Source organism: Lepidochelys kempii, chromosome 9, assembly GCF_965140285.1.
Source record: "Lepidochelys kempii isolate rLepKem1 chromosome 9, rLepKem1.hap1, whole genome shotgun sequence".
Lineage (NCBI taxonomy): Eukaryota > Metazoa > Chordata > Testudines > Cheloniidae > Lepidochelys > Lepidochelys kempii.
Window position 1 is genome coordinate 2160092 of NC_136388.1, and position 24015 is coordinate 2184106.

The window sequence follows — 24015 nt, forward strand, 5'->3', positions numbered from 1 at the left end:
TCTTTATCATCCCATAATTTTAAGTATAAATCTGTGATACACGTTGAACCATTTCCATATCTCAAGGGATGACGTCCATTATCATGATCAAAAACAGATTTCCAAAACACTGTTTGCATCAGAACAAAACTGCCATTTCTCTCTAAACCTTCCATTTACAAATACTGGAGGCTCCACTGATATGCTAAAAGGTTCAGTAGAGGAGGTCTGATTGCTACCTCTGTGGTTGACTATTAAAAATGAAAATTACTTATATATGGCCCACATTTTATTGTGCCAAATATTAACCCTTATTTTTATTTCTAACACTACTGCTCCACCCTCTTCGCAGAAAAGCCACTCTCCTTAGTAACAAGGCTTTTCCTCTACTACAGCTTTGAAATCTAAAAGTCAACAAGGAAAGCAGACATTAATGGGAGAAGTGGGGGCAAATAATGGATACCAGCAAGACGCCAACAGTCCGTGAGGGCTGTCGTAACATTAAATTGTCATAACACACTGAAGAGTTAGAAGAAAAGGAGTACTTGTGGCATCTTAGAGACTAACAAATTTATTTGAGCATTTGTTAGTCTCTAAGGTGCCACAGGTACTCCTTTTCTTTCTGCGAATACAGACTAACACGGCTGCTACTCTGAAACCTGAAAAGTTAGAGTCAGGTAAAGAGATGCTTAGTTGATGACTGACATCTAGTGGACATTTTATGTAATTACCACTTAATGGAATTTTGTCCATTGAAAGCAGACATAGCCAGCTGGGATTAAAAATACCATACTGAATATTTAAAAGCATATAAAGAAACAGATTAATTTAAAAATGGTTGCTTTCTTTTTGGCTAGATCTCTATAGACATTGAGGCTGTTTGCATTCCCCAAACTGCAGTATCCATGTGTTCCTCAATTTACCTCAGAGTCTACAAAATGCCTTTGGTAGTAATAAAAGCCTCTTCGACACAGATTACAGTGGCTCAAAGCTGTCCTCAAAAAATGTCTTCTATAAACTTGGTGCCACGTGTCTTTAATCTAAAAAGAAAGTGGTTAAAATTCATGGATAAACTACATAAGCATTCTCCAGTTAGTATTTTATGTATTTTAATAATCACATTTCACCTTAAGCACATGAAAAAAGTGCAGAATTGATTTGCACAATCCCTTTCCCTGTATACATTAGCTGTTATGCAGTTATCAGCTGGTGAATTAATGAAAGCTATACAACATATAATCAACATCTTAACTGAATCCAAGGAAAACATTAAAAAGGATTCTGTCAAATAGCATGTTTACGTTTCTATTCTTCAATGTTTGCAGCATCCTCTCAGAAGTTTAAATTATTGTGTGCAGACATTTGTAAATGGCATACTGTTATTCTGAGTTACATGCAAGTTACAGGTCACACTCTGCGAAGACTGTCATTTGAGCACAACAGATCATAGAATCATAGAATATCAGGGTTGGAAGGGACCCCAGAAGGTCATCTAGTCCAACCCCCTGCTCAAGCACTTTGAATGCCATACATTAGTTAACTTGCTGTTTAGACAGAAAAGGGCACAGGGAAGTATATTAGTGGATCTTAGATTTATGAAGAAACTACACACCTTTAGAACTTTTCTTAATTAGGTTTATTTAGACCCCAATCCTGCAAACTCTTATCCATGTACTCTGCTTTCTTATCAGAGCAGCGCATTCTAGTAGATGAAGCACGGTTCTGAGACTCAGAAGAAATGGATTCTGTTCCTGACTGCCACTAGCTTGCTGAGTGACCTTGGGCAAGTCATGTCACTTCACCTCTCTGCCTCCGTTTCTCCCATCTTTAAACAGGGGATAATGCTACTACCTCCTTTTGTAAAGTGCTTTGAAATTCTCTGATGAGAAATGCTGTATAAAAGCTAATTATTAATTATTATTATTATTATTATTATGTACTTAGCTTGAGTAGTCATGGTAGTAAAGTTAAGTAGGTGCATAAGTCTTTGTAGGATTGGGGCCAAAGTTACTACAAAAACAACACAGCACTAAAGAAAATCTCCATGTACCTAACACTGACAGTATTTGAATTTTCGTATATAATTAGTTTTTTAAACTGCATGTTTAATGAAATGAAGGGCCTGGTTACTTTAAGGACCTTACACGGTTACAACTGTAAACCACTTTCCAAAAGATTTTCACCGTGGTGACACAGTCCCCTGAAGAAAGATGCTCCCTTTCGATAGAGTTAACTTCAACCTCTTTGGCTGATTCATCTCACGGATATAAATAGATGAACTTCAGTCAAAGTCAACTACACATACAACTAAATACAATTCACAACGTCTTCGTAAATACCAGAGGATAGGTTTAATCATTCCTCTGCCCCCTGTGGAAGATTTGCCTCCACTACACACTCTATGGATACTACCGCTTTGGGGTAGACATAATGCAATATGGGCCTCTATCACAGGCAATGTATCTGGTTAGCAGATTCTGATTCCACTGTCAAATCCAAAAGTGCTGTACTACAGTTGTCTGACAGCCGACAAATAAGGCCCTACAAAAATATGTGCATTGCATGCAAGTATTCATTTAATAATTTATTCTGAAACATCTGGATTATAAATTCAGTTTAGATAGTTGTTTTTATGATCGCTAGAAAGAGCATACAAACGCTTCCATATGTTCTGCTACAAAGTTACATCTTACCAAACATGGGTCCACTGCTACCCCTTTTGCTTCAAGATTCTTTCGGACAGTTGTCACCTCATCATTTGCAAGGTAAGCTGCGTGGTCTTCGTTGCATTTGATCATCTTCTCAAGTTCATTTTTTGTTTCATTGCGAATATTCTCAAATAAAAAAGAGGTTCAAATTCAAACACAGACAGTCCCACATTATTTAGAGTCAGTAGTTTCCCAGCACCACCATTCGTGTGAAGAGCCACGAAGGTAAGAATCCCAGCTTGATGTCACTCAACTTGCATAGCATACCATATCATGTCTATGCCATCAGCCCAGATTACAAAAACCCTTGTAGTAGTACAGGTAGTAATAATAAATATATCACATACTCAGTATGGACAAAAAGGCTGAAGTGTAGACTGCTTGACAATAGCGGTTTTAATTAAGGTCTGCATTTAAAACTCCATGTAGCTGACACAATCACTTGACCAGCACTTCTACATGGCTGCCACCCAACTCAACAAGTCCCTCAACTTTTTCTCTGTTCACCCTTGGCTGTCTAATCTCAAATCAACTCTTAGCTGCATTGTAACTTTATAGCCTGGTATCTCCTTCTTAGACAAAGTACCATGTCTCTCTTTATTCAGCCTTAAATTTTTTCACAGAACCAGCTATCTTTGAATCATGCTGGATCTTGAATGCCAGACAAAGAAAGAAATGGAAAGAAAATGCATCAATTAACTCTGTTACCCCTTTTGGGAAATCTTCAGAATTCAATCTTTATCTCGATTTTGCTGCTGTTAAATATTATGCATGATTCAGTCTCCTACCTGTACTATGTTATAGCATGGTCCTTCCTCCTAGGTCTTTCTATAGTAGAACCTCCGAGTTACGAACGCTCCAGGGAATGGAGGCTATTCACAACAGTGAAATGCTCATAACGTTGAACAAAACATTATGGTTGTTCTTTCAAAAGTTTACAACTGAACATTGACTTACTACAGCTTTGAAACTTTACTATGCAGAAGAAAAATGATGCTTTCCCTTTATTTTTTTGGTAGTTTACATTTTACACAGTACTGTATTTTTTTTTTTTTTTTTTGGGTCTCTGTTGCTGCCTGATTGCGTACTTCCAGCTCTAAACAAGGTGTGTGGTTCACCAGTCAGAACTCTGGTGTTCGTAACTTTGAGGTTCAACTGTATACAGATATTCTAAAAATAACTCCCTTTTGGGCAGAGACCCAACAGACACATTAAATTCATTGGGAGAAACTTTCTCACTTGCTCATAACTTGGAAGACTGGGCTAGAATAGAAATGCTCAGGTGACATTAACTAAAGCTATCCATAACATGCCAGCTATAATACTGTAGTTCACTACTGAAACGACGCCATTTAGCCATGGTGGGATACTGCACTGTGTGATTCAAAAGGCTAAATTAATTAACATCCTGCTTACATATTGGTTTATCTACCAAGAGAAGAACTTTCCTCATTACTACAAACATTCAGTTTAACGACTGAACAGTAAAAGACATCATTCCAATGAAGTAGAAAGGAAACAAGTTTACAATCTCTTATATTATGCACCTGCCAGGTCTCCAAAAGAAATAATTTCCTTTGGGCTAACAGTTACAAAGCTTAGAAATGATCCCTGGGAAACTGCAAGCGTTATACACAATTACCCGCTTGGCATGTGCAATAGCAATAGAGTGCACAGGTCCATAATTTTAAAATCTAGTCATTAATAATCACCATGCTCACCACAAGACTATGCAGCTGCAAGACATCCAATATTTCTGTTTGCTTTTACCTGTTCTTTAGTGCGGCCTAGCCAGTACAGCCATCTTTTTTTCCAGTCTGGGCCTACCATGTCTTCAATAACCGATTCAGCTAGAAAAGGAAACAAGATATTAGATATAACTCAGTAAAATACATGCTACTAGGAAAGACATCTATTGAACCAAAACCTTAAGTATGATCAAAGAGTAGACTTCTAACTCCTCTTTTATGGAACCCTCAAAACAATTTAATAATAAGGAAGTTTTCACATTCACTTTTTAAATTATTGAAATTTTCAAAGCAGTCAAGGGGATTTAGACATACCTTTCATCAAACTTTTTAACTAACTGGGCTAGGACTATAGCAGCAGTGAGGAGTCTGAAATGTACTACACACAGAATGTAATTGAGATTACATACACATACATCACTGCACAGAAAACTTTTTCCTATCATAGAATATGAAGTGTGAGCACTCACTGTCCTTGAGGCGACTCTGGAGAGTATCCTCCATGAAGTGAATAGCTGCATCCCATTGCTGTTTATCAGATATTGACCGATCTTCTAAAGTATTGTGCTGTATCACTCGCTGGCAACGCAGAAAACAAATCTTAGATTTTATACAGGCCAACTTTTTAGTCGCCAAATGAATTAATGATTTAGAACCTACCTTTAGGACAGAAAATAGCAAACAAAAAAAGTCAAACTTAGAACACTGTTTCGTATAATGAAAATATGCCCCACTCAAAGTGATTTTTTGAAAATAGCTCAGTTTTAGCAGTATATGCTATTTAGACTCTCTCTATGGACACAGCACTTACTCTGTGTGTTACTCCAGTAAGGGAAACTTTCTGCACATCACCTAATAATGTTTTGCCATGAAATTCAGCCCTTTATGTTGCTGTGTCTTGCTGAGAGGAGGCAAATATGTGGAATATCAAGTAGTAGAAAGACAAGATGGGTGAGGATCAACTTCTGTTGGAGAGAGAGACAAGCTTTCACGCCACACAGAGCTCTCCTTCAGGTCTGAAAAACATACTCGGAGCATCACAGGTAAACACTGGAATGCATTATCTAGGGAGGTGGTAGAATCTCCTTCCTTACATATTTTTAAGGTCAGGCTTGACAAAGCCCTGGCTGGGATGATTTACTTGGGGATTGGTCCTGCTTTGAGCAGGGGGTTGGACTAGATGACCTCCTGAGGTCCCTTCCAACCCTGATATTCTATGATTCTAAGAAATACAAAGTGGAACAGATTGTTTCGCATAAGTCGTTAAGACCTATTTCAAGGGACCATTTAAGGTGAAGTGGACTGTTAACACCCGCCCAGTCATGGGGGGAAAGGAACTGGGTGAGGAGGGGTTATAAATATAAATTGTTGTAATAGGCCATAACTCCAGTGCCTCTATTCAGTCCATGATTTCTGGCATCTAGCAAAGTAATTAATTTAAGCTTCCAGGCTTGTCTTTTGAAAACGTTGTGCAGGTTTCCCTTGAGGATGAGGATTGATAGAGTGATCGCTTTGTGAAAAGTGTTCACCCATGGGTGATGGGGCATTTTTGTATTTTATCATTTTTCTGTGTGAGTTCATTCAAGAACACAGTGATTGTCTGATTTTGCCCATAGAGTTTATTGGGGCATTGAGTGCACTGGATGAGGTACCCCACATGCTGTAATAGGCATGTGTAGGATCCATGGATCTTGAAAGGTGTGTTGAGGGGGGTGTTGATCATTGTAGCAGTGGAAACATGTCTGTAGGTTTTGCATCTGTTGTTCTGGCAGGGTTTGCTGCCACTTTGAATTGGTGTGTCCTAGTCTGTGGGGAGCTTGCTTCTGATGATGAGCTTGGAGAGGCCGGGGAGTTGTTTGAAGGCCAGAAGAGGAGGTTCAAGAAAGATTTCTTTCAGGATGGGATCCCAATCGAGTATGGGTTGTAGTTGTTTGATGATACCCTGTATGGGTTCCAGTGAGGGGTGGTTGGGGACAACTACAGGTGTGAGGTTAGAGGGTGTTTTATTTCTGTATTGAAGCAGGTTCTCTCAGGGTATCTGAGTGGACCATTCCATGATGTGATCTACTTCTCTGGTGAAGTGTCCTTGTTTGGTGAAGGTAGTTTTGAGTGAGTTAAGGTGTATATGCCAGACTTTCTCCTCTGAGCATCTTCTGTGATATCTGGGTGCCTGGCTATAGATAACCAATTTCTTGCTGTGTTTGAAGTGGTTACTGTATCTATGAAAGTAGGTGTCAGGTTTCAGAGTGGTAGCCGTGATAGTCTGTATCAGCAAAAACAATGAGGAGTCCTTGTGGCACCATAGGGACTAACAAATTTATATGGGCATAAGCTTCCGTGGGCTAAAACCCACTTCATCAGATGCCTGGAGTGAAAAATACAGTAAGCAGTATACATATACACAGCACATGAAAAGATGGGAGTTGCCTTACCAAGGGGGGGTGGGGTCAGTGCTAATAAGGCCAATTCAATTAAGGTGAAAGTGGCCTATTTTCAACAGTTGACAAGAAGGGGTGAATATCAAGAGAGGGAAAATTACTTTTGTAGTGCTAACAAGGCCTATGCAATCAAGGTGGTATCTGATGAAGTGGGTTTTAGCCCACAAAAGCTTATGCCCATATAAATTTGTTAGTCCCTGTGGTGGTGCCACAAGGACTGCTTGTTGTTTTTTGTGAAGGTAGGTGTGGAGATCTGTGGGTTTCTTATTAGTTGTCTGTAGGGTTGCATTATTGAGGCTGATCAGACAACTATATACAAGAAACCCACGGATCAGCTTGTCTCTCTCACCATCAGAAGTTGGTTCAATAAAAGATATTACCTGATCCACCTTGTCTCTCTAGTATCCTGGGGCCAACATGGCTACAACACTGCATACAATGTCAAGAATGTCAACAAGGAATCCCACTGGAGCATGGAACCAGCCTACCAGAGGCACAGGTAAATGCTATGACTTTACTACATTTCTAGGCTTTATATTATCAATTCATTTTATTTGTGGATGTGATTTTCAGGCTGTGGTCCATGGGCAAAGAAAAAACCTCTGAGAACCAAACAGTGAGATTATTGGGTACTGGGAAGGTAAGCTGGTCCACGAAAGGTAATAAAGAATAAAATAAAATTAAATTAAATAAAATAATAAACCAAAGAACCACTGATTCAGATCATGACATTCAAAAGCAGAGATTGATACATTTCCTAGGACTTCTTCTAACACTATTAGGGATTTAACAAAAAAAATGCAAGCAAAATGAACATTCATCTTAAATCAAATGATTTCAAAGGCAACTTGTTTGGCAGCTGCAAGAACAAATACCACTCTGTACCAGGCTGTCTTCTGCTCTCTCATTCCACTTGTGTCGTTTAATACTTTCTTCTTTGACAGCTTGTTTCAGTTTATCAAAGATGTCATCATGCTCTTTTCCTTTCTTTTCTGTCATGAAGTGAGAAAATTCTTCCTGCAGAGTCTCCCATGCTACCTAGAAAATTAACAAGAGAAAGGTTTCAGAGTAACAGCCGTGTTAGTCTGTATTCGCAAAAAGAAAGTGAGTGAAAGTGAGCTGTAGCTCACGAAAGCTTATGCTCAAATAAATTGGTTAGTCTCTAAGGTGCCACAAGTACTCCTTTTCTTTTAACAAGAGAAAGTTACCTTCTGAAGCAGTCCATTACTTTGAACAGCTGTATGTATTACAGTCACTAACATAATCTTACAAATATGCAGACAGCAATACTCACTCACCAAGAAACGGAAGATATTAGAATTCAGTGATTTGCTTTTGTGGCTCACATATAAAAGAAATTAACACTAAACTTTGCTCACTGAGCAGCAACAACAGATGAACACAAAGGGGAATTCTTCTGCTGGGAGGAGGGGAAATATGGATATAGTTAGCTTCTAGCTTTTTGCCACTTAAGAGCGATTTTTATTGGAAAACATTTAGTGAGACAGCCAAATAACACTGCCAGTGGTTTTTGTGGCGCACACCCCTGGAAGACAATAGCTCGCCAATCTCCGGTGACTGGCTGCAATGGTCAGGAGCATGGACATCCGGAATCGGAAGAACTGCTCCTCTACTGTCATTTACTTATAACTCCTAACCTTCTTTTTAACAGGCTTCCAACAGAAAAATAAAGAGCTGTAAATATGAAAGCAAGGAGATATTTTTATTTATAAAACTAAAATGCATTCAGCTAATTAAGTTCTAACCTCTACTGCTTTATTAGGCAGTTGTTTGTCAGTCCACTGCTTCAGCTTGATGTCCACAGTGGTGTTAAATGTCCCTGAATTCGTAGCTTGTGCTGCTGGCAGGTAGATGTTCTCAATCACATGAGTAGATACTCTTTCCCACAATGTTTTCTGAAGAATCTCCTCCCTAAATTGAAAGGTATAACATGTGATAACTTCCAGTCCGTAGAGTTCTAATCCATATGGCCAGTACTTTAACAGACTGACAAAACAGATGCCTTCTTGTACTTTCATTATTCCTAACACCAACCCCCAAACCATGAACTTCTCCCTACTTTCATTCTGCTGAATGAACAAAGATGGTATCTGGAATTTTTACGCATAATTCATAGGCTTGTTGACTGATGAAACTAGCTGAGAATTCCAACCTACAAGTCCATCTCATCATGAGTATATGTCAAAGTTCACCTGTCAAATTAGCTTCTCATGTCGCTATGGAGCTAACAACCATTTCTCCTATTTGTGTTGCAGTACAGACGTTAATATACAATCAAATAAAATATAGGCTTTATTAGTGATGATTCAACCCCCAAATTAATTTTTTTAAAATATGGTTTTAAAACATTTCAGAGAGACACGGTGGGTGAGGTAATATGTTTTATTGGATCAACTTCTGCTGATGAGAAGGACAAACTTTCAAGTGTACTCAGAGCTCATATTCAGCTCCTCACTGACCTTTTCTCTCTAATATCTTCGAACCAACACAGCTACAATGATACCGTATTAAAATGTTTTGGAAGATTTAACATTATATGAGCTAAAGAGGGCAGAGTTGTCATTAAAATATTCAGGACACAGCAGTCTCATGGCCAGCTGACATGCCGACTCAGGAGGAATGACTGAGGAACTTCTCAGAAGTGTCACTTCAGCTCCTTCCATCTCACTAGCATAATGACAAGTCAAATCTTTGCTTCACTGTTATTAAATATCCCTATTCTCCCCAAGCTGTGGTAACTTCAAAACTGTCTGCCTGCCAAGTCAATATAGACGGGGCTGAAGTCACTCAATTCTTTAAAGCTGGAAAAGGCTTTTAAATAGGTTTTCAAAGCTTATAAAACTATTCATAGGAACCTAAAAAGAACAAGTATTTAAGAACCAGGAAAGAATTCTGGAAAATTTACCATCAGTAAATAAAAATTATTATTGCCTCTGGCAAAAATGTTGGTTTCCTTAAAAGCTTTTGTTCAAAACAAGGTAATTGCTTCATCATTCACACAACCTCATTTATTTGAGCAACACCACTACCACTACTGAGAGTGATGATATTGCATGATACTTTTGCTTAGGCCCGTGCTGGAACCACCAGGTCTGGCGTTTGTTCCTTAAGATAAGCCACAGAGTGGGGCAGGATCTTGTGACTATGAGCAAATGCAATCTCAAGATCTTCCTTATTGTCATGCCAGTTTCATCAGATCAACAAATCAACCCTACCCAGGACATAATGGAAATTTTTAATGTATGACAGAAAAACGTGGAGTCCTCAGCAACTTGTCACTATCACGTCAGATGCACTGATCGCTTGATGCATATCATTCTGAACTCAATGGCTCACACAAGGATATTTTTATGGCCCAGGTTTCAAGTTTCCCTATCATCTATAGCGCACACACACGTGATACACTGGGTCAAACAGAGGAGCTAAGTGATGGGTTAGATTACCCAAGGAATGCACTGAACTCTGAAACCGCAGGCCAGAATATGAACTCAGAAAAATCTTTTGCACAGAAAACATTCATGGGCCTAGATGTGTTTTAAGGGAATTGTTTTCTTTAATGAACTGGAATCTTAGCATTGGCCCAGATTCTAAACTGTGACCAAGCTGCAGTTCAAGAGGTAAAAGGTGCAAAAGTGGCTGAAGCTAGAATGTACGAATGTTTGGGATATGCTCTTTTTCACCTGGCTACACCAGTCTTACTGGGACAGGACATGGATAGAATGTAGCACAGTGACTCTATGCTAGCCAAGGAGTCCTCTGTGTAGAAGGAATCCTCAAAGGGACTGTGAACAGAGTGCTAGGTATGAAACCCTGAGTCAACACTCTGTTCGCAGCAGCTCCAATCTGCTATGCCTGATTGGAGCTGCTGTGAACGGAGTGCTGACTCAGGGTTTCATACCTAGCACTCTGTCACAGGGACCATTAAGCCAACTTTAGGGCCTAGAAGTATCTCGTCTTTCAACGCTCAAATCTCTGATTCTCAAAGAAGATACAGAACTTAATATTGTCAAGGTTGCGCATATGCGCGCGCACACACACACGTGTTATCTCAGCATATATGGTGGTAACCCAAACCAGGAAGATTAAGGGATTACAAAAATTCATCTTTAATGAGAACATGACCAATTGTTGAGTCATTATCAAAGTTTAAAAGCATCCTTGCTTTGCATGTTCATGTTCACTCCTGGAACTGTCGAGTGTGTGTTATATCAATTCTTCCTGAGGTGGCAGGAAAATGTACTATATTGACCAGGGACTACAAGCAAGTTTAGTGATCTAGAATAAGAAACATGTTATGGTGGAAAGGTGGACAAAGGAAATCACTCAATACCCAATTAGGCAATAATTACCCAATTAGGCAATAATAATCCTTTTTTATTTTAAATCTAAACAAAAATCTGTAAGATAAACAAAAAAAACCCTCATCTGTTTTTGGAAGAGGAACATGTAGCATAAATTTGAAACTAAACAGTTACTGTACCAGTGCTTTGGTGTGACCTGGCTCAAACTTATAACCTCATCAAGGATTTCATTCTTCGCTTTTTCGAACAGTTCATTCTATGCAAAAGATAAGCATGAAAGTCAGTGAAGACTCTGTGATGACGACTTTATCTTGAATATGCCTGGACTGTAACTTTCTATGCAAGGCAAGGGAATACTTTTTCATGGCTTGTAAACCTAAAACGAAACCTTCCAGTTGTGTTCTGGCCAGCGTTTATGCTTGTACCATGCTATCCTAGTGTATCATGCTATGCTCTTCTGCACAGCTGCTCCATTCCTGTGAGCAAGCTGGGTATTAAAATATCCAAGAACTTTTACAAAGAACTCAAAGAAAAAGATTATATCAATATCCTGTCTTCCTACAAGGACAGGGAAGACAGGAAGAGTTGACAGAACAATAATCTACATGATTACAAAGCAACATCGTTCCTTGTTATTTTGACGAGTAGAGCAACTCTGTATCGATTATAGGATTTTAACAGCACTGCAGCTATTTGAAAACTGAGACTTATGTTTTGTGAAACTCAAATGACTGAATTTTTGAAGTGACTGATTTCATATCACATAAGGCCTGATTCTTATTTACACAGTTCTGGTAGCTGAAAGAGGCCTTAAAAGTGATGTAAATGTCAATTATGCCATCTTTAAGGTCCCTTTACAATGCCAGAGTGCAGCAAAGGAGCCACAGTACAAATGAGAATAAGACTCATAATTTCTAACCCATAATCTTAATAAACATTTTCTAACATATCAAGTAAACGTGTAATGGAATTTACCCGGTCAAGCTCTCGCAACCGGGGGTAGTTGTTCTTCCACTCAGTCTCAAGATTAAAACGTGTTGCTATAGAACGAAAAAGAAGAATCAGAGACATACATTTATTAAGACTCCTTTATAATCTGTTCAGAATGCCTGGCTATTCTAAGGACTCACCTGTTCTTTAAATTCCCATGAAACTTACTTGTGAGAAATCAATCTTGCATTTGACATTTCAAGTAAACCAAGTGACTGAGAAAAATCATATATTTTATTCTTCAGGCAAATTTGAAAGGCCATAACAGAAAGGGAATAAATTTTGGCATTTTTGACCATAAAGCTCTTTAGTGACCAATGGTTACATGATGACAACTCACAATTCCATCATCCAAAGCTGTGCTAAGATTTGTCCTTCACTTCCATGCTTTAATGTTAAGCAAACGCATTTCTCTGAAACTTTACATTTAGCAAATGATTTCTCTGTGGCTTTAACTATCATTTCATAATTACTCAATCCATTTAAAAAAAGTTACTAATTGCAACAGTTATGGAACATGAAAAAAAGGAAAAAGCACAAGATCAAAACGTAAGTTTCACAATAACGTACAGTTTCATAATTTTTCTTTCTGCCCATCATTTATGATTCAGATTATCTAAAGAAGCTTATTAACATTTCAAAATGTATGTTGTAAGATCTTATTTTCAACAGGAGCTATTAAACAGTACTGTTTTTAACTCTCAGCTGTTGGTACTGCTTTCTTATCTTCTATTCTATTCCCTAGCTAAAGAGTCAATCGAACTCTCATTAAAGTCCAGGAAAAGTCTCCCACCAACTTCAATGGCAATAGGATCAGATCCTAACACGGGGTGAAATTCACTCCAACAGAGGGCAAGCACAAGACCCTAAACCCCACCAAAGTGCTTAACGAAGGTTTTCCAGTCTAGTCATTCCCCCCTTTTCACCCCTGCCCCAACTAGGCAAGCATTGGACTTTCAACAGAACTAAAATGAACATCACAGTAGCAGCTGTTTGTGCATTGGCTACTTATGGTAGCCCAGCTTTGGGAAGAGAGTTTTACAGTGAACTGCTGGCACAGAGTCAGCACAATATTGCCCAGAACTACTAACAGGCATTGTTGGTTTGAATCTACCAGTGTTTGAGGGGACTATTCTATAAATGCCTAAATATTTATCATTGGGGCAGACTGCCAGACAGGAACAATTTGAAGGTAGGTAAAATATAAGGCTTAAACTATCTAGTGTCTGTCTAACCAAAGACATTCAAAGTTCCTCAGCCAATCCACTGTCTGCTCCGACTCACTGCAGAAAAATATTTCCTTTAAAATGTACCCCACTTACTGCTATCACAGAAGGAAATTAACCAACACTTAACACTCAGTTACAGCTTGATTTAATATCTTCTAAACAAATGTCACCCGTTTCAAAAATGGAATTGTAACATGTAGCCAATTCGTTCACGTTATCATCCATTTACTTGAGTGCCACCTACTATCATTTTGTCAGATTCAGCTTGGGTGTGTAACTCACTCACAGAATTTTTACCAGTATGGGATGCTTATGCAGTTACATCCTCAGACCTGGCTCCACTCAAATATGCTTCACTTTTGCAGTTTACTGGCAAATTAGCTATACAAGTGTCCACTCCAGAAAAGCGATCCATGGTCCAGAAAGTTCTGCAAGCCCATAGCAAACTTTAACCATATGCTCAGGAAAACCATCATGCCGAGTTCTTGGCTAACAAAGGAGCTTGAAGTGGGATTCTATGGGAAGAACTCAAGAAAACAGATCCCATAGCAAGCCCAGATCTGGTCCCAGTAGGCACAGCAAAGGAACAACTTAGCACAGAAGAATAGCATAGACGTTCCAGATTTCAAAGCTTTGCAGAGAAAGGATCAAGAAATAGTGAAGGTAATTAGGCAGCTGTCTAAGTCAGATGACAAACAAGGAACCTGGACTTCATTGACACAGAGTTCCCCATATAAAAGGCATGAATTAGAATTGTACATAGATGGACTGTTGATGTACCTTGAAGAGCATTTCCCAGTGTGGGCTGTACCATTTCAGCTGCACAGGGAAACAATCTACCTGGTGCAAGACACACAATCAAGAGGAAACCCAGGGGTATACAAAAGCATGCAGCAACTTACCTCCATAGGTTGGTGGTCAGGCATGAGGATGGATATGCAACAGTACTGTGAGAAATGTTTGGTTTGTGCACAGAAATAATCCTACCCTCACAAAAAGAAATGTTCCCTTAAGATCTCAAAATGTATGAGAGTCCTTGGCAAGCTTTGCAAATTGATTTTGTGGGACCCTTATCAAAAACTCAAAGAGAAAACCAATATTTTCTTGTTATTATTGTCCAGTTCTCTAAATGAGTGGAAGAATTTCCTTTAAAAGCAAATACTGCTTTAACTCTGGGCAAAAATCTTGGTAGAACACGTCTTCTCTCGTTGGGGACTCCCCACTCAGATAGAGTCAGACAGTGGAAAACATTTTACTGGGCAGGTGTTCTAAAGATGTTGACAAAAATTGCACATGCCATACAGGCCCCAATCATCAGGGATGGCAGTGCAAACAAACTACACCATCAAACTAATGCTGCGGAAGCTGGTAGATGCTTATGGATGCAATCGGGATACCCTGATTCCACTCATTTTTCTGGCACTCAGGGCAACTCCAGCTGCCTCCACAGATCATACACCCTTTGAGGTGGTGAGTGGGGGAACTACGTGAATGCCTGAGGAATGTTGTGGAATACCAGTAGCACACAGTTAGAAGAGGTTAAACGGGAAACCTATATGCAAGCATTACAGAATCATCTTAATCAGATTCACTTGCAGGTAGCTATTAAATTGGGAAAGTATAAACGGAAGGCAAAAGCCTATTTTGATAAAGAACAAAGAGAGAACCCTTGGGAAATTGGAGATCAGGTTATGCTCCTACCGTGTGCTGTACTGAAACACAATATATGTAACTGATGGACTGGGCCACCCTATATCGTGGATAGACTCAGTTCCTCTGTATACAGAATTAGGTTCAAACAGGAAAAAAGAAAAGTAGATAAATTCTATCATGTCAGTCAATTAAAGTTGTACCTGAAAAGAGAGATTTCTCCATAGGCAGAGGAACCAGAGATGCTGAGCACAAAAGAGGAAGTGCAGGACCAGAGAGAGCCATCCCAGTAACAGGGAAAAGAAATTGTATGTCGTAACACTGATTCTGTGTTCATGCCTTTACACTGCACTGCTGACAGAGCAACAGACCATTCCAGCACAGCAAGAAATAAGAATAGTTGAGGCAAATCAGGCTCTATAGGCAAGACTCAGACTTGCCTATAGAGGCTCCGGATGCAATGATAACAGTGACCTGGACACGACAATGAATAAGCCAATATCAAGGATTGAAGGGAAGAACACCACGTATTTCAAATAAAGTTTTCTTTGAATGGGATTGTCAACCAGCATAGCAACAATTTATAACTAAGTCTTGGAATAAAACACTATTTACTGCATGGACTAACAGCACAACTTTGAAAACACATAAGATACAGATTCATGTCAGGTCTGCACAGATTAGGATTACGGCTAGGATTAAAGGATAAGTGAAAGTTCGTATTGTGGGAAGATTTTCCATTTGAGGTCTAAAAACTTGGAAGGTACGTGCATTATTTTCCAAAAAACATAGTCAAACACTTCTTCCAACCACTCAAACAAGTTTTATTGAAAAGTTAAAGGAGCAATAGGTGAGAGACTTTTTCTTGCACATAACATAGAAAAAAATGAGCAAATGCCTTTTGTAGATTGGAAAATAATCTCTCCCTTAATTAGGTAATAAGGAGCGGAGGAAGAAGATGTAAAACATATGTTACAACTGGAGGTAAATCTTCAACAATAAGTGATAGAATCCCATATGGATTATGGAAAAACAAATGTCAAAGATCAGTAAAAGATGGATCATTGACCATATATAACCTAGATTATGAAAATGAAGGGGAATATGAAGCTGTATCCAAATTAAGTAGAAATACAGGCAATAGTAGTGGAAAAGGATTATAATTTGCAGGACCATGGAGAAAGTCCCGTTTTACATGAAGGCCCTGCTAGTGGTCTCATTGCTATGCCTCTACCATGGGTATTAATCAATCAAGTACAATTTATGCATATCCCTTTTGTGTTACATTTATCAAATTGGCAACTGAGTGAATTCAGTCATTTTAAGGACACACAGGTTGCATCTTTCTTTTCAGCTCTCCTTGCGGCTAAAGTTGCTACTTATCAAATTGTCCACTGTAGAGGTTGTCCAAACCTGAGAGATGCCAGTTCTTTTAAATAAAAAGGAACACAAGACCTGACCGTTATAACTGTATAGGAGGAAAATTTGGACTGTTCAGAAAAAGAAAAAGAATCAACTTCTAATTTGGAACATTCAGAATCGAACAGTAAGGCCTCTCCAAAAGCCATGGTAACAAATGTAAAAACCCTAGATGGCACTGCGAAGATGACAGGGCCAAGAAAAAGGGAGATCCAGCTGTAGCACATGCAGCATGTTTAGAAACGCCAGTAAAACTGTTTCAGTTAGAGGATGAGGTTTAGTTAGGATTTTACAGTTAACTGTGGGTGGAGCTTTGTGGAACACATGACCACCAGAATTTCGAGAAGGGGAAAGATCATTCAAAGGCACTGTACATCTGTTAGAGTGATGACATTTGTTTCACAACAAACATTTAGACTCCTAGCTAACACAGTATGAATTTGGCTCAGCCATTACCCCTTTAGATTTCCACCTTCCTCAGATTCCTAGGGCAGTGGAGACTGAGCTGGGTTTCCTGAAGCTTTCTTGTGTGGAGGCCAGGGGTTTCTCACCACACCTGACTTATCACAGCCCAGCGTGGTGTCAGGCTGTGCCAAAGGTTGCTCCTCTGGCTCTAAGGAGCCCTCTTAGGGTATGTGTACACTGCAGCTGACAGTGAGACTCCCAAGCTTGAGCAGACGGGTTTGCGCTAGAGAGGCTCAAGCGAGCATGCTAAAAAAGCAGTATGGATGTTGTGACTTGGGCTGAAGTTCAGCCTCTTAAGCTGAGGGAGTTGGGTGAGCTTGAGATACACAGCTCCAGGCCAAGTTGCAATGACCTCACTGCTATTTTTAGCAGGCTAGCTCAAGTCTGTCTACCTGGGTTGGGAGGCTCGCTGCCAGCTGCAATGCAGACAGACCACTATTGGCCGGGAAGGACAGAGATCCTGTTCTTAGCTGAGCTGGGCCATTTAATCTCTCCTCCTACTGCGCCAAGGTTTTCCCTCCTATCCCTCCATTAACAAGGGCAGGGCATATATTCTTCTCGGGTAAATTGTTTTGGCATTTCATTGCTGAAGGTATGATGTCGAGATGTTAACACTCCATTGTGCTCTCTTTTCTGTTCAGGTCAAGCCGGAACTGTGGTCAGGTTTCCACCGGTTCCACTACCTCATGTCACGTCTTTGAAGCAGATGCAAGGTTTGGAGGCAGATACGTTTTTTTGGCCATTTGGCCTGGGACAGTCAATGTAGAAATAGGATGTCTCCCAGCACTGTGAGATTCATCAAAAGGCTCACTGGCAGAGAACACTTGGACTCTGTCCCACGTAGCAGCGTGGCTTGGTGCAAGACACATGTCCAGTCGTGGGTGGGTTTGATAGGGTCTTTTGCCAGGAAGCTATTTTAAGCTTTAGATCTGCCAATCAGAATGAGGGGAGGCTCATGTTCTGGCCAAGCAGCTATGTTCATTTCTCTCCTTCACATATTTACATTCTTGTTGTTTATTTAATAAAGTTGGGACCTTTGTGCCACGAACTATCCTTCACTTGAGATCCCCCAGGCAACATGACATGGCAATTTCTTATTAATGATTACATACAAGGAGTTATGGAGAGATGTGCTGGCCAGAGGATGACAAACCCTAGAATTACAGATCATTCACAGAGCCGTGCAATGGAAACTTGCAAAGTTCCTGGACACATTATGGCTAACTAGCCAATACTATGAGGCTTTGCCTTCAAGGGTATTAAATTAAACAATATTACCTTTAAAAGCATCTGCTTGCTGCTCCACCGACTCTCTCACCATCTTCCAAAAGCAATCTGACACAGCAAGACTCAGGTTCCTCGTTGTCACCTGGTGTGCCTTCAGCATACATGTCCTGTAAAGAAAGGGATACATATGTACATAGCAGTCTTTTTAAATGGTCTTTTCAGGGCTGTTATTCCCAGAATAAATCTTTGCTTTCTATGCTGAAGAACAATTTAACATGACAACATGCAGCATCCTAAAACATTGACTCTCTCCACAAAATATCCAGTGCACAGAATTGTATTTGGAGTTCTCCTTGAATTATGAGGAAAAAAACATGTATCCTGTAACCCCGGAGGGAAAGTTTGGGATTTCAATGTCTAAGCAACATGAATCATATTTCTTTTCTCAGATAAAGTGTAAGTTTGCTAAGTTAGCAGAATCTCTTCACTTCACTGAAAGTGGGCCGCCCAAAGCTTTGAGGATTAGCAGACATTGCAACATATACACAGTGCTTTCACACTAAAAGTCTGTAAACAACGTTAAGCTCTGGGAATGTATGCTAGCATTTATTGATGAGATTCACTTTAATATAAAGTATAAATAGCAACATACTTCAACAGTTTTGAATTTTGAAAAAATTCCTCTTCATACTCTTTAATAGATTCGATACTTTCACTGCTGTTTCCTAGAGAAAGGAGAGAGTGCCACAACAATTCCATTTAGACATTGATTCTGTATCAACAAACAAAAAAGAACCAGACATAGAACTCTGATTACCTTTTCCTGTAACGACTGCAAAGTAACCCAAAGCCTTCATTGGGAAGAGTTTACCTTCAATGATTTGTTGTATCTATGCAAATAAGTACAAAAAATATGTTGATCTTGTATCCATTCTCTCATTTCATTAATGCAATATTAAAATGTCTCAAACAACATATAAAGATAGATTATGCAGGACTAACTCTTTCTTAGGAGATTACACAGAGGTTTTACTGCACTCTGAAAATTGTAGTTAAAGGAAAGACACAAATACAGGAAAAACTTAATACCAAAATGCACAGTACATAGCTAGAAGATGGAAAGCCACTTGAAATTTAATGTTGACTGGACTGCAGGTTTTTACAACAATTAGACTTACATAAACCTATTACTAATAAATGTTTTGACTATCTTGGATATTACTTAAAATAATAATAATTATAACTGCAAGTTAGTTAGCATTTTACTCCCATATATCAAAAAGCACTTTACAAAGGAAGGTAAATATCATTATACCTATTTTACAGATGGGGAAAATAAGGCACAGAGTTGAAATTACTTAACCAATGTCATATAGCAGAAATCAGTAAAAGCAAAAACCTGCACAGATTAAAAATAATAAAACCCTCATCCTGGATGCCCTAACAGACATCTTTTCCTTCTTTTCTTTTCAAAACCTTCCCAAAAAGTTAGATGCACTTTCATGTTTGTATTTGCACCACAATTTTCTGCACAACTGTCCCTCTACATGCTGTGGCCTTAGAACAGAAGGCTTATATAGTCACCCTGTTTGGGCTGGACACGTTTTTCTCAGCAAGGTCCACCTTAGTCAAAACAAAGATTGTCCTTTTCCCGTGAGGATCCATTTGGCTGACTAAATCAGTGACAATGCTGCGTTCTGCATCCACCGACCCATCTGAAAAGATTTTTAAAGATGCCATTTCAAGACCTTTGGTAGGATAGACAGCACTCGAACTCTGACTATTCAGTGGGCACTACAGTTAATTTTTAGCAAATTGTTTAAGTTAAAAATATTAATGATAGCATGCCCCTCAGTATTTAGCTTTCGGCACAAGCAGTGCGAATTTGCGTATGTTCTTTGCATCAGAAAATTATTGTCCCCTGGTGACTAACGATAAAAATAAGTTTCCACTAAAACTAAAATACACCTAGACGTTAAACTATTCACCAAAATTTTGTTTGAAAAAAGTACATGACACAATTCTCAGTATAAAGATCTCTCTACCGTGGTCTCTTAGCTTAGGAACACTGTTTTGGGGAAATCTTGCCTTTAAATAGTACTATCACGGTCTTGGTTATATTTTAAAAGTAATAAAATTGTAAGCTTTTTTTGTATTAGTGGCAAAAGGGCCAAACAATGCCATGAATTTAAGAAAAAAAGAAAGACATCACAGAGTGTACTGTGGGGCCCACAGTGCAAATTCCCACAATATTTCAGATGACCTACCTAGAGAACATTTCCTAAAACTGCACCAAGAAATTAAGAACTGACTTCTGTTCAGGGTCATTTTTCTAGAAATCTAGACGAAAGATCTAAAGAATACACTGCAAGGTTTTAATTAGCACAAGCAAATGCCATTTTGATTATTGTCTAGCGTCCTAATTTACCTTGAATACAAAGGATGATGGCATTCGGGTTCTGCATATAGGCCTTGCTGATGCTAAAGATAGTATCCTTAGTATCTGGAGCCATACCTGACGTCACAGTCTTTAAAAAAAATAGAATATATTTAAAAAAAGAGAGATGGAATGAAAGATTGTTTCCTTTGGTAAGAGTGTATTAACTGACTGCTCTGTACTTACACTAATGACACCAGGCAAATCTACCAACACCATTCTCTGCAGACCAGGACCTTTCACATTTAAGGAGATGGTCTGTAAAACAAAGCTGGAATGAAACTTTTCACCATGGGGTATGACTTTTTTTTTTAAAAAAAGAGGTCAGATGACCAAGATGCCTGACAGCAGAACCATTTTTATGGTATAAATACATTTCTTTATACAGTACAAGATCTTGAAATAGCTACAAACTGATTGGACATAGCCTCATAATTGATGGGACAAGTACAAATGAGACTCTGCATGAAATGAATGGGGAGCCTTACCTCAGCACTGACAGTGCATCCTTCTTTCACACTCTTCCTCATTCGGATCTCTATCTCATTTCTCAAGGCTGCAAGCTGTTTTGACACAAAGATATCAGATGATATTAATCATTTGGCTCTAGACTGTTCTCAATGGTAGCAGATGACAGAACGAGGAGTAATGGTCTTAAGTTGCAGGGGGGGAGGTTTAGATTGGATATTAGGAAAAACTTTTTCACTATGAGGGTGGTGAAACACTGGAATGCGTTACCTAGGGAGGTGGTAGAATCTCCTTCCTTAGAGGTTTTTAAGGTCAGGCTTGACAAAGCCCTGGCTGGGATGATTTAACTGGGAATTGGTCCTGCTTCGAGCAGGGGGTTGGACTAGATGACCTTCTGGGGTCCCTTCCAACCCTCATATTCTATGATTCTATGGGCAAATATTACTTGAATACTCAATAACAGACACCAACATTGGCAAACAAGATGACTTAGCAGCTAGGTAACACCTTTTATCCAAAGGTCATTGTTACAATCATTGACTAGGCCTCAATACACACAGGAGAAGCAGATAAGAGAATATCAATTTTATAATTTGGTTAACTGAAGCACAGAAAGGTTTACTGATTTGCCCAAGGACTCTCAAAACTCAGTAGCGTACCCGGGAGCAGGAGTTGTTACACTCAGTCTCCTGCTCTAACTATTATGCCCACTTCATTGCCATTCAGCTCTAGGTAGCAAGGACACTGAAACATAGTGTAACATTTAACAAAGTTCTAGAGTAGCAGCCATGTTAGTCTGTATTCACAAAAAGAAAAGGAGTACTTGTGGCACCTTAGAGACTAACCAATTTATTTGAGCACAAGCTTTCGTTATGGTCAAATAAATTGGTTAGTCTCTAAGGTGCCACAAGTACTCCTTTTCATTTTACAAAGTACCCCTCTTTGCTCAACAGTCTTCTAATCCCTATACTCAGTGGGCAACAGCCAGTATAGACATCTATTTTTTCAAACAAAAATGTGATCAAGATTACATTCATCTCAAGACATTTCTTGTACTTACATCCTCTTCCTTGGTCAGATCAAACTCCCGAGAGCTGTCTTTGAACAAAGCCACATGGTGGGGACCTTCACTAAGTGTTACCTAATATTTAGGATGAGGAGATGTGTAACTAATAAAATCTTAATAGCCAAGATTTACAAGACAGAAACCCTTCCCCAAAACAAACAAAATAAGGGTTTTAAACATTTACCATCATTATTCAAAGGAATGTACTACCTAAGAAAGGTGCTTGGTTGACAGCTCTCTAAATGGAAATCCTTTAGACATTCTTCGAATTTGCTAAAGCTATGATTTTGGCACGGAGTTCATGGCAATCATGAATCTGAATAAAGTCCGTGACAAGCCCATCCCACGGCGGCAGCTCCTGTCTTGTGGGGCTGGGCCTGGTATAAGCACCAGCAATGGGGGAACCAAAGGGCTATCCTCTTCCCTGACTTTTTAAAACGTGGCTGGGAGGGAGCATGCCATGGTCCAGCCCTACAGGCTGGCGCCCACTCTGCTTTATGTCATGTGCAATGTGCCAACTGGGACGCACTCTGCATCGTGCCGCATGATGGTGGCCAAGTCTTTACCTGCCAAAACCAAGGCGGCAGCAACTCTGGGCACAGGGGACCAGTCGGGTCCACGAAGCTGGACAAATCCATCATCCAAGGGCCTCGGGCTAGCCAGCAGGGATGGTAAGGTAAAGAGAGTGGGGGAGAGAGGGATGGTGAGGGGGAAGGGGAATCAGGAGCTTCAGGAAGGTTGGACCTGTGTGAGGGGGTACAGCAGGCGCTGGGGGCAGAGCGTCAGGCTGGTGGGGTCATTCTGGAGCCCCCAGATGGAGATGGAGGGGCGCTGTGACTGTGTATGTCAGCTCACAATGCCTGGACCGGGGAGATGGGCCCAGCCCTGTGGGACAGGAACTGCAGCTGCAGGGTCAGTGAGGGGTGAGTTCTCTCTCCAACCTCCCTGCCTCTCCCAGGCCTCATCTTTCAGCACCCCCACTATATAATCCACAGTCATTTCCACCCACCCTAAACAGTACACGTTTTTGGTGTCAGTTCTTTTCTTTTGTAACCAACCATACTACCAACAACAAAAGTTACTGTTTAAATTATTTTTGGGGAGGAGGAAAGCATTAATGTAATATTTCTTAGTAGCAACAAGGATTAAAACATCATTTTTGATAAATCTGATTCAGTTTGTTTGAAAAAGGGGAAAAATTATTGCTTTTCCTTGTTAAAGGCAGCAGGTAAAAATACATTATTTGGTGACCTTTCTGTGCCTTTTAGTTTTCTTCCTGCATCTCTACTGCGCCATTCACTAAAAATTTCTGTGCCAAAATTGTAGGCTTGGGAATGGACAATGAGTGTACAAGCTTTCAGTTCTGTGTCTCAGCCATGATTGCACTGACTACCTCTAGGACTAAGAGGCTAGTTCAGTCTCTGTGCTCATTCAACCAGCGGGTGTCTCTGGTGTGAGTGCTGATAAGTGTTAACACCCGTCTGTTGGTCTCCGAGCCAGTTCCTAACAGTCAGATGGGAGTTATTTTCATATTAGTGGCATTTCACCCAAAAGCAGATAGTTAAAAGTATTATTTATTTATTTTTTCCATCTGCACAATCAGTTTCTAATAACTTTTTATCTTCAGCAAGTTTGGTAAGAAGATAGCTATGCATTTAAAATATTCCATAAGCAAAAAAGGACCTTGCCTACCTAAAATGCACAGGCACACAACTGATTTTCACCTTCACTGATGTCATAGGAGCTCTCTGCACAATAATAATACAACTAATAACAACACTTAGCTCTGATATAGCACTTTTCATCAGTATATCGCAAAGCGCTTCACAATCTTTTCAATGCATTTCTCCTCACAACACCCCGCGAGTT

General features: G+C 39.6%; 1 protein-coding gene across 7 annotated transcripts in view; it reads right to left on the reverse strand.

Moving 5' to 3' along the window:
• Positions 1-24015, reverse strand: part of OPA1 (OPA1 mitochondrial dynamin like GTPase) — an 85439-nt gene that overhangs the window by 33196 nt on the left and 28228 nt on the right. For 6 of the 7 annotated variants that reach the window (XM_073359010.2, XM_073359012.2, XM_073359008.2 and 3 more), the window contains 16 exons: positions 22141-22221; positions 21101-21175; positions 20799-20870; positions 20604-20703; positions 19760-19890; positions 18993-19065; positions 18828-18900; positions 18227-18342; positions 12171-12235; positions 11375-11451; positions 8640-8805; positions 7759-7911; positions 4906-5014; positions 4458-4537; positions 2673-2813; positions 903-1019 (listed from right to left, as the gene is read on the reverse strand). In XM_073359010.2, coding sequence (XP_073215111.2) covers positions 903-1019; positions 2673-2813; positions 4458-4537; positions 4906-5014; positions 7759-7911; positions 8640-8805; positions 11375-11451; positions 12171-12235; positions 18227-18342; positions 18828-18900; positions 18993-19065; positions 19760-19890; positions 20604-20703; positions 20799-20870; positions 21101-21175; positions 22141-22221 — 1629 coding nt within the window. The remainder of the gene's footprint in view (positions 1-902; positions 1020-2672; positions 2814-4457; positions 4538-4905; positions 5015-7758; positions 7912-8639; positions 8806-11374; positions 11452-12170; positions 12236-18226; positions 18343-18827; positions 18901-18992; positions 19066-19759; positions 19891-20603; positions 20704-20798; positions 20871-21100; positions 21176-22140; positions 22222-24015) is intronic. The other variant, XM_073359014.2, reaches the window with a different exon arrangement.